General features: G+C 35.4%; 1 protein-coding gene across 4 annotated transcripts in view; it reads left to right on the top strand.

Annotated features, from left to right (window-relative positions):
• Positions 1-11,695, top strand: part of LOC145673492 (uncharacterized) — a 70,299-nt gene continuing 58,604 nt past the window's right edge. For 3 of the 4 annotated variants that reach the window (XM_081743244.1, XM_081743245.1, XM_081743243.1), the window contains exons 1-2: positions 1-309; positions 11,245-11,383. In XM_081743244.1, the coding sequence (XP_081599370.1) occupies positions 213-309; positions 11,245-11,383 (236 nt within the window). In that variant the 5' untranslated portion in view covers positions 1-212. The remainder of the gene's footprint in view (positions 310-11,244; positions 11,384-11,695) is intronic. The other variant, XM_081743246.1, reaches the window with a different exon arrangement.

Here is an 11,695-nt window from a genome sequence, read left to right as displayed (position 1 = left end):
ACTGATTTGATCCTCTGACTGGATGAATCACTTGCAAGGAATCTGATCTCAATGTGAAGTCATCCGTTAGTTGTACTGGTTGTTTCAATGGACAAGCAAAAGATACAGTGTGTCATTTGGTGCTATACAGTAATTTCCATGTGATAACAGTATTGAAACTAGTCAGACTTATATTTCATAATAGTGCGTGTAGTTATTGCGACTGACGAACAATGACGAGTGCAAGGTCCCCATCTGTGTTTACTGCAGGATGGTTACCATTACTTTTGTTAGTGTCATTGTGTTTCACACTGAGTTCGGCCAGAGACCGTGAGTATCTTTCCAGGGGCATTCAAGAATGCATGAGTAATTGTATATAATACTAATTATGTATAATTGCAATTATTGCCTGTTTGACCTTGACAAAATCGTAAATGTGATCAATGTTGCATTATGCTTAGGTTGAGTTCCGAAGGCAATCATTCATCCGTCAGCAGATTACATTTCATTCAAAGATTCATTAGAATGTAAGATGTAAGAGTAGAATGTAAGAATGCAAGAGTGCACTTAGTGTAGAACACGTGATTTTGGGCATCTCTTAGTTTCTCCCCAAATCTTGCAAATATAAGATCTCGAGTGTTACTTGGTAAAACATAGGTGAGCGAGCAAACGGGGTTAGAAGCCCCACGGCTCGTTTAGGTATGAATGTTTTGCACAAAGTGCACTCTTACCTATATTTGTTTTACTTCCGTACAATTATGAGCGTTTCAGTAAGGTGTGCATTTCTAATCATGGACTTGTTATTCAGTTTTCTCCTTTTCATTTGGATGTTTCTGTATAATTTACTGGGTCGTCTTGGTGGATTGAATATAGCCCGCTTCCCCCAGTGATTTTTAACGAATCATAGTGATTCTAACGATTCATACTAGTTCATAATGAAACGGAATCGCATGTTATAAAGATTTAAGATGTAAATCTTGCGGTAAGGAAGCTTTAGTAAAAGTAGTAATAGTATCAGTAGTAGTAGGAGGAGGAGAAGGAGGAGGAACGGGTTAGAAGCCCCGCAGGGGTTGGGTTCTGTTCGCGATATAAGTAGTAGTAGCAGTAATAGTAATATTGGTAGCAGTAGTAGTAGTTGTAGTAGTGACTCTTCCAGTTCCGGTGACAAAGAACTGGGGGAGCGGGCTATACACAAGCCGTCTTGGTATTTAATCGCTTTAAACTTATGGAGTAAAGTAGGTATCCAGTTAAAATAAATAGCAATGATTGTTGTAGCGTATATAAAACTTAGTACATCGAGTAATTTGTTTTTGAAGTTTAAAAGAAGAAAATATTTTTACCAATGTGACTTCCTTCACAAGCCACTTCTAGAGGTGAGTTAGAAGGCACCATTTGTAACCGATTCCTAGTTAAAGGAACTGCTCCGAGGAATCAGATCGTAGGAATCGATTCATTGTACGATTCAAATGAATTAAAGTGACTATGCTGAAATTTTGCAAAAGTTTCAAAGTGAACAGGGCCTATGTTTAGCAGAAGGGGTCCAGTTCTTTTCTCTGAAAAGTGTTACAATTTTGGTAATTTCTGTTCACATTCGGTTAGTTTATGGTAAGGGTTGGTTAGTTTAAGTTAGGTTAGGCTAGTTTAGGTTACGTTAGGTTAGTTTAGTTTGTTATATTAGTGTAGGAGTCCCGCATAATTTTCCAAAACAATGATAGAATTTCGCTTATTTCTACTAATATTACGTTAGTTTAGGTTAGTTCAGGTTAGCTTACGTTAGTTTATGTTAGGTTAGGTTAGAGTTGGTTACGTTATATTACGTCTAAGTACTTGCATCCAGGGTGGAAAAAAATCATGATTTTTTTCAAAAAAATCATTTTTGTTGATTTTTTTGATTTAAATCGATTTTTTTGATTTAAATCAAATCTTTTTCTTCGTATGATACAAGTCGCGAACTGAAGAAAAAACATTAGGAATTAGTATTAAATGTTAATTATGTCATTTAAGTGAAAGTATTGGGTTTTAATTTTGAATTAAATCCCAATCGTTAACCTATTTCAATCCCAAACAATGTTTCTTAAGCATTAAGGAAAAAGTACAGCAATGTATATCAACATGACACTTTTCTTTTCACGAAAGTTACTGATATTTGGCAGGGGCATATTTTTAAACAATTGGAACTAGCTAGCGGCACGAAATACATATAAAGTACATAAATTTCGCCTAAAATTAACTAACTCACTCTATGACCTATGGAACCCGGAGGTTCAATGCCATGTTCACAAAAGCTCTCCTGACTTCTATCCTTAGTCAACTGAATCCAGTTTCTATCTTGTATTCTTATTTCTGCGAGATCCATCTTAATATTGCCCTCCCATGTGCGACTAGGTCTTCCTAATGGTCGTTTTCCGATTGGACTTCCAGTTAAAACTTTGAAAGCGTTCCTACTTTCTTCCATTCTCGCTACAGTCCTGCCCACCTGAACCTCCAAGATTTGATGACCCTAACAATGTTTGGTGAATGGTATAAATTATGCAGCTTCTCATCATGAAGTTTTCGCCATTTCTCATTTCCGTTCCTTTTGGTTCCGAATATTCGTTTCAGGATTTTATTCTCAAATACTTTCAGTCTGCGTTCTTCCCTCAGCGTAAGCGACCATGTTTCACAACCATACAGCACAACAGGCATAATTATCGTTTTATATATTTTAAAGCTTCAAATTCCTCGACACAATTCGCGATGATAAGAGATTTTGAACTGAATAATTCCAAAATAAAAAAAATCAAGATGATCAGTTCCAGAAGAAGAAACACTTGTGATTGTTAAAAATATGCTTTATGTGACGTGAAAAACAGTTCAAATGCGAGTTGTCCGTGCATTTAAGACATCTATACGTAGCAGGCACGTTTTTATACTTTTCTGTTGGCTATTTTATTTCCTCTTACAATTTTTTCTGCACAGGCGCGGCAAATTTTCTGCTATCACATCGCAGATCGCGGCATGTTCTGCAATGGGGTCAAGTATCCACTTTATCAAAAGTATTATTCGATATTTTAACGCATCCAAAATTTGTCGTATTACGATCCCGAGGAACTTCTATGTATTTAGTACATAAATTTCGCCCAAAATTTTAAAATCTTTTTTTTTTTTTTGTTTCGGAGAGGGGATCGAACCCTCTAAATACGCCCCTATTATCTGGAAACAAATAGACATGAACACAAAAGAGCTTTCATCTTAAATGTCCATGGTGATTTCCCCGTTGGAACAGAAATTTTAAAACCCTGTGTTACAAAGAGAAGAAAGCAGGGTTCACCCGTAACCCGTTCAAACGGGATTTTCCCTGATAGTTCCCACATGATACTCGTTTCATGCTGTGCTTACATACATTTGAGTCTCACTGTATTATGATTATTATCTTCCATAATCGGAATAACAGAAGAGAAACGGGATTTTACTTACTTTCACTTTAAATTAATTCATTTCGGAATTTGATTTAAATCAACGATTTTTATTTAAAAAATCAAGTGATTTAAATCTTGATTAAAATCGTGATTTAAATCAGACTGATTTAAATCAATCCACCCTGCTTGCATCATTCATTTCTCCTGTAAATTTTGTGTTTTTTACGCGCTTCTGGACCCCTTGTACTAAACATATCCCGTGAACAGTAATAATTGAGTTATATTTCTTAAAAGTAGGAAGGTCCTACTTTCATTTTTATGACTCGTAGAATTGTGACATGGACCTCTGGCAAAACCACGTGCTACCGGTATTCCGTAATCAAGTAACTCACACAGGGATTTCAGCAGACACACACACGACATCGACATATTGGATAATAGCATTACGCCACCAACCAATCAGAATGCTTTAAAATTATGAGTCATCACAAAAAGTGCTATATCCAACCAGCGAATGAGTTCAGGCAGTCAGCTTTGTAATCAAAATATGAAGTGCAGTGTTACCAGACGGTTAAGTTGTAATTAATCTATCACAGACCTTATCGTCCTGGTTATAATAAATCACTTGATGCGTGTATTCAAGTTAAGACAAATACAATTTTAGAAATTTTGGAAGTTATTTCCACATCATTTTAAGTCACTCACAAAAAGGTGGGTGACACACATCCTCGATAATTATTTGGCAATAACTGGAGTAGAAATTGACCTCAGTGTTTTACAAGGAATCATAATCTGTCTATGAGATTAAAAGAAAGAAAAAATGAATTAGAATTGGTCAAGTCGACTCGTTTCGAAGTTATTGACAAGAGAACGCGTAGGGTATGTTTTTATCTCACTGTATGAACATAATTGGTCAGAAATCTCCCGGTCCTTCTTACATCGATTTATGAAGACGAATTATAATGTTAAACATGTAAGTTCAGCATTTTAAAATTAATAATATTTAAAAAGAACTAAGCACTCACCTTCTTTTGGGAAACTGTAGCTATGTAGATCGTTTTAATACTTGACTAGAAATAAAGATCATGGCTGGTTAAAGACGATTTGTCTTCAATTGAATTCTATATGTGGGAAACAATACAGCACTTTTTAGAGAGGCAGGTTTTGTTAAACAAGACCTCACATCTGATACGTTTAAGCTATAGGCACTTGGTACTTCAAGGCTAAATTCCATTAAAAGAGCGTTCAATAGAAAAGCGCTTTACCGTTATTATGTCTATATTCAGAGACACAAACCTAGGCTCCCAAATTTCAAAATTACGCTGTATGTGAAAACTGTTAATAAGATTAATTTTTTGTCACGTGAATTTATTATAGGTGCCTTCCATTTCAACTCAGGCAAAAAATAAATAAATTAATAAAATTTACCATCTCAGATGTTGTTGAAACTTTTTTTTTTATAGCAACTCGACATGTTTTTGAGAGACCCATATTTTTTTGTTTTGTCGAAGAAAAAATTTCCCTCTAAGTAATGGGCCATTAAAGACGGGGAGTACAATTTATGAATTGTAGAAGACATGGAAAATGGTCAACTTCGGAGCCCCGCCATTCAGCTATGGAGGCAGGTAGAGTTATAATTCTTGTTGTGGTATGTACAGAGGGATATAAACTACATTTTATTATAGTTTGGTTTGCGCATGCGTCTCTTTTTGTACATAAACTAACAAATGAATGTCAGTTTATCTGAAAAGTCGGTTTGCGAATTTTTTTCGAGCACTTCCGGTTCGAATTTTAAAATTCTGTTTTCACGGTTCATAAGACCTTGTTACCCGCTTTCTGAGAAAAAAAAAAAAGATTGTGACGCTTCTGTGTGCAACCGTTTGGCGCAAAAAATTTGAGAAATTGTCAAATTTTGAAAAATCGCCATTTTCTCGAAAACGCCATTTTTTAAAATTCTGAAATTTTGTCGGATGGTTCAACTTCACATGAATAATAAACACACTAAATACCAGTCTCGAGTAATGCTTCATGAATTAACTACAACCTTTTGAAGCTAGCAAAGTTTCCTTAACTTGTTTCCATTTTTGATCAAAATAATAAAACACATTCAGGAAATACTTTTATTCTTCATTTAATGAATGCGAAGCACAAACATCATCAAAGTTAAGGAAACTTTGCTAGCTTCAAAAGGTTGTAGTTAATTCATGAAGCATTGGTCGAGAATGGTATTTGGTGTGTTTATTATTCATGTAAAGTTGAGCCATCTGACAAAATTTCAGAATTTCAAAAAATGGTGTTTTCGAGAAAATGGTGGTTTTTCAAAGTTTGACAATTTCTCGAATTTTTTGCGACGAAACGGTTGCAAACAGAAGCGATATTTTTTTTTATTTTTGAAAACTGATAACTAGGTATTACCAACTGTGAAAACAGAACTTAATTCGAACCGGAAGTGCTCTAAAAAAATTCGCAAACTTCGACTTTTCAGATAAATTGACATTCATTTGTTAATTTATGTACAAAAAGATACGCATGCGCAAACCAAACTATAATGAAATGTAGTTTATTTATATCCCTATGTACATACCACAACAAGAATTATAACTCTACCTGCCTCCATAGCTGAATGGTGGGGCTCCAAAGTTGACCATTTTCCATGTCTTCTACAATTCATAAATTGTACTCCCCGTCTTGAATGGTCCATTACTTGGCGGGAATTTTTTTTTCGACAAAACAAAACATTATGGGTCTCTTAAAAATACGTCTAGTTGCTATAAAAAAAGTTTCAACAATATATAAGATGGTGATGGTACATGCTCTTACTTTGTTCCAGATCCCTTCTCCGAAACTTGATTTTTTAAAATTACATTTTATAACTTTAGGCGAAATTTATGTATTTTATATGTATTTCGTGCCACAAGCTAGTTCCGATTTTTTAAAAATATACCCCTGCCAAGCATCAGTAACTTTTGTGAAAAGAAGTGTAATTTTGATAAACGGTACTGTACTCTTTTATTAATGTTTAGGAAGCATTGCTTGGGATTAAAATAGGTTAACGACTGGGGATTAATTCACAATTCAACCACAATACTTTCACTTAAATGTTATAATTAACATTTAATACTAATTTCTAATGTTTTTTTTTCTTCAGTTCGCAACTTATATTATACGAGAAGAAAGATGTGATTTAAATCAACAAAAATGATTTATATATATATATATATATATATATATATATAAAAAAAAAAAACTTCTTTCTCCACCGTTTGAGCATATGCTAACTTCAACTATCAGGTAGCGAGCTCCTTCGTGGCTTAGCGGTTAGCGTACGCGCCTTTGGCGTGGTAGACCCGGGTTCGATTCCCGGCGGGAGCTCATGTGGTTCGGATTCCACATCTCATATAGCCTCGTCGCTGAACGGGACGCTAAACTAAAATCAACTCAACTCAACTATCAGGTAACAAATGACATTAGGCCTGACCTACTGCGACTTATATACCCTACAATTTAGTGTACTAACGCCGTCTCGTACGCCAAGGGTCACTACTTTTGACACTGAGGCAATCTGATACATTTTTTTTCGTACACTTTCTGCAACAGTTTCAAAGTTTTTGTAAACATCTTATCCAATTTGATACACACACGCTGTTCTTTCATAATCTCTATTTCCATAATACCAGAAAATCGCCACAAGTACAGGACACAACTTCACTCCAACGCTGGAAGTCTTAACAGTGACACAACCCATGATGAGGTAATTACCGTTCAACTACTGAGAATCCCATCACACGTTGTTGGCACAAACTGAAAGTCAAGAGCTGTTTCGTTAATCGCAGCTTCTGAAAGTTTGGTTTGCTTCTGGACAGATCTCGTACATTTTCGGAGACTTAAAATCTGTCCTTTAAGGGAGCTTTTTCTGTATTTTTTTTTTTTTAAAAAATAGAAACCATTTTAATAATGAGTGAAAAACTACTAAATTTGTCTCTCTGTAATGGGTTTTGAAATATAGCCTCGTGTAATAAGTACAATTTTTCTTGCATAAATAATCCAATTATATCAAACACAATTTGCACTTAATACAGGGTGTACAAATGTCTTTGACACGTTTTAGCAATTAATAAATCAGAAACTAATGAAGATAACAAAGTGATAACAATGATAGAAAGATAAACAGTTTTGCGTCGTGTTCTTTCGTCGCGTGGAGAATGTCATGCCGGATAATCAGGTTCTTCCCACGTACATTTCACCATGTCGACGTCCACGTTGTTATCGCGTCGGTTATTTTGGATTTCAGTTCATCAATACACATCACTTTTGTCTCATAAACAATGTCCTTCACATATCATCAGAGAAAAAAAAATCCAATGGGGTTAATGTTCGAGGGCCATGGATACAAACCACTGCGTCCTATCGATTTTCCCGGAAAACGTTTGTTTAACTCTTTCAAGCACAAGTTTTTCCTGGATCGAATTTACACGTACTATGCACTTTTTCCTTATGTATTGACGCTATAGAAAATGAAAAATGCAAATAATGTTTTTTCTTGCCTATATTTAATACCACCATGCAACAAGGTGAATTCTTAATCTAACCAAACCTAACCTTCTAAAAACAAATGTCTCTATGAAAATAAGATACACAGACACATGCGATAACTTTTACACTTTAACTGTACTCGTATAACATACATTTTTGTAGTGTTGCACTTACAAACAAGAATATAAGACATTATTCAACTTGAAAACTTGAGAAAAAGCGTAGTTTTATTTGAAGGATGTTGGGTCAAGTTTCTTTCTTACTCGTATCCATGGAATTGTTAGAAACATGTTTTATATTTACTCCTACATAATGTCACCTCACACTGTACACAACGTCGAGCTTGTCGTACGCTATAGTTGGTGACGTGAATCATGGAAACGCGTCTGAGGAAATACATATGGCTTGTGTTCGACGATACTTGGGTGGCCTTGAGGATGAAGCTCTTGCCACCAAGCTTTCTTCGAAGCGTTTTGGTATCCATTTCCTCAGAGTCTATCAGTTCCTTCCAAATCAGGTAGCTGTTGACAACACAAACATCGAGCAAGTTCAAAAATATTCTGTACCGTGTACGATTTTTCCACTTGCACACTGGATCAATAATCTTTGTAAGACGGCTTCTTCTTTATTCCCATCAACAAATCTATACCTAGGAAGACTCGAATTTCTTCGCAAGTAGTGGGAGTGAATTGGTTTCACACCTGTCTAGCAAACAAATTAGTTTGGAAGAAACCATATCAACCAGTTCGTCTAGAAATGCCTGATTGAATATGTCAATTGTAGTAGGGCTGTTGATGTCTGTAATGCAGGAACTTGGTCCTGATTTAGCGGAGAAAGGGATCATCGGGTGTGGGTTGTACTGATTACTCCAGAAAGGTATTAGGATATTATCTGTAGTTGATGTGTGGACACGTGTTCTCCATATGATTCGTCACACACATTCTTCTAGTGATTTCCATGCTGATGATGATTGTAGTTGTGTTTCATAATATGGATCATCACATGTGTCAACTTAATGTTTCTGACGGGGTGTGAAAAATCATTATTATTATTATCTTTAGAAAAATCACTTTTGTTGATTTTTATGATTTAAATCAAATCTTAAATAAAGTCCGGGTAGGAAAATTTTTGTCCACGAGCTTCCACGTCGAAAATGGCCTGAAACAAGGAGATGCGTTGTCGCCATTATTATTTAACTTTGTGCTGGAATACGCCATAAGGAAAATCAAAGATAGCAACCAGGGCCTAGAGTTGAACGGCATTCACCAGGTTATGGCATATGCTGATGATGTAAATTTAATAGGGGATGATAGGAGAACAGTAGAAATAAATACAGAGATATTATTAAAGGCTTGCAGGGACATGGGTTTAGAAGTAAATGCAGAGAAAACTAAATACATGGAAGTGCGTCGGGACCGTAATACGGCAAATTGTGGAGGCGTTAAAATATTAAATAACACTTTTGATAAAGTGGATACTTTCAAATATTTAGGATCAATATTAACAGACGAAAATTATATTCACGAAGAAATTAAATGTCGACTAAAAGCAGGGAATTCGTGTTACTATTCGGTTCAAAATCTCTTGTCGTCGCGAATTCTGTCGAGGAATTTGAAGCTTAAAATATATAAAACGATAATCATGCCTGTTGTTCTGTATGGTTGCGAAACATGGTCGCTTACTCTGAGGGAAGAACATAGACTGAAAGTATTTGAGAACAGGATCCTGAGAAGAATATTCGGACCCAAGAGGAACGAGAATGGGGAATGGCGGAAGCTTCATAACGAGGAACTACATAGTTTATACGGTTTACCCAACATTGTTAGGGTCGTCAAGTCTAGGAGGCTTAGGTGGGCAGGTCATGTAGCTAGAATGGAAGAAAGTAGAAACGCTGTCAAAGTCTTGACTGGTAGACCCATAGGAAAACGACCATTAGGAAGACCTAGGCGCAGATGGGAGGATAATATTAAGATGGATCTCGCAGAGATAGGAATACAAAGTAGAAACTGGATCCAATTAGCTAAGGATAGAAGTCAGTGGAGAGCTTTTGTGAACGCGGCACTGAACCTCCGGGTTCCATAGGCCATAGAGTTAGTTTTTTTAGTTAGTTAAATCAAATCTTTCTCCTCGTATAATACAAGTCGCGAACTGAAGAAAAGACATTAGGAATTATATTAAATGTTAATTATGCCATTTAAGTAAAGTATTGGGGTTAAATTTTGAATTAATCATTAACTTATTTCATTCCCAAACAACGTTTCTTAAGCGTTAAGGAAAAAGTACAGCAACCAGGGTTAGCAAAAACTATGGTTTTTATTGAAAAAACCAAAAAATCCCGTTTTTTTGTTTACATAATTTGCTCTACGTATTTATATCACATGTGGACAAAATTAAGTTTATTTCGCCTTGGTGTTATTATGCAACAACCGGGTTATGCTGGAAGGGGTCACATAAGTTTAAAGCGGAACCCAAACCGCTTCTCGGCTCACATCCGAGAGAAATTATCCTCCATTTGAACTCGAAACCGGGACTAATTGACCACAAATGCGTTACGTCTGCGGACTCACTCACGAAGAACTCCTGATAAATATACGTTGTACTGATCTTTACATACTTCTTAATATAATTGACAAGAGTCATTTCAGAAAAACAAAAAGATAAAACCTTGCACAAGTGAAACCATTATACAGAATTACATATGGACAATTTCAAAGTACTGCAGAGTACAAAAGAATAATTTACTCCAAGTTAGTTCACTACGACTTTACCTCATTCTACAGGCTATTCCTCAAGGAAAACAAAAGTTGAAGGCCATTACAAGTGAAATTTTACAAAGCAGCAGGGTTTTATGTCCACGTACGTATTTCGTAATTTGAGTACTGAAATGTCAGTTCTTCACTTTTCTGGATGAATCAAAATCCTCTAATAATGGACCATTTATGTTAAGGTTAAAGGTAATTTCTAAACTATGAACTTTTGTAACAAATTGATTATAATTTGTTTTTAATTCATACAAGTTCAGAAGAATCAGTATTACTTGCAAGTAAAAATTGTGAATACTAACGTTAAAATAATAAATAAATAAACTGGTATTTGTAGTCAGCCTGACAATCAGGATTTTTCAGACCTTGGTTATAATCAATCATTGATGTTCTTACTGTTACTGGAGACATTCGTGTATCATAGAACTCTTTCACGAGAACTAAGAGTTGCAGAGAAATGTACAGAATGCGTTTCTCTCTCAACTGGTTAATTACATTTTATTTTAAAATGTAGATGTAACTGTGAATATCTCAGAGTAACATTAATTCAAACTGAAATTGTTTATTTACAGGAACGGAATGGTGTAGGAAGAATGATTTAATAAGATTCCCATGCCCTCCACCATTTGGTGACGATGATGATAAGTATTGTTGTGATGATGGGGAACCTACTGCCCATTGCTGCGAAGCGAAAGAATTCTTCATAACTGGGTGAGTAAAATTGGGTAAGAAGATGAACAAAAGAATGAAGGATATAAAGTAGTAACGTTTTTAGAGTGTATACACAAGAGTTACTAATGGTGTTTGTTCGGAGTATTACGCAGGTCTTCTTATATCAAGAATTCTTTTCTCTTGTCTTTAATGCTTTCCCAATTGTTTGTGATGTCGTAGCCATCATTTCGTTGAAGGTTGTGACCATGGACAGAAAGTAGTGATGTAAGTATAAATGATAGATATCATGGAAGAGTAGTATTGCCAAACTATTCAGATGAATCAGTTCATCAGGAATTATTCTTTCGGATT

Source organism: Thermobia domestica, chromosome 16 (assembly GCF_964235325.1).
Source record: "Thermobia domestica chromosome 16, izTheDome1.hap1.1, whole genome shotgun sequence".
In the NCBI taxonomy this organism is placed as follows: domain Eukaryota; kingdom Metazoa; phylum Arthropoda; class Insecta; order Zygentoma; family Lepismatidae; genus Thermobia; species Thermobia domestica.
This window is presented reverse-complemented; position numbering and strand designations above follow the sequence as displayed.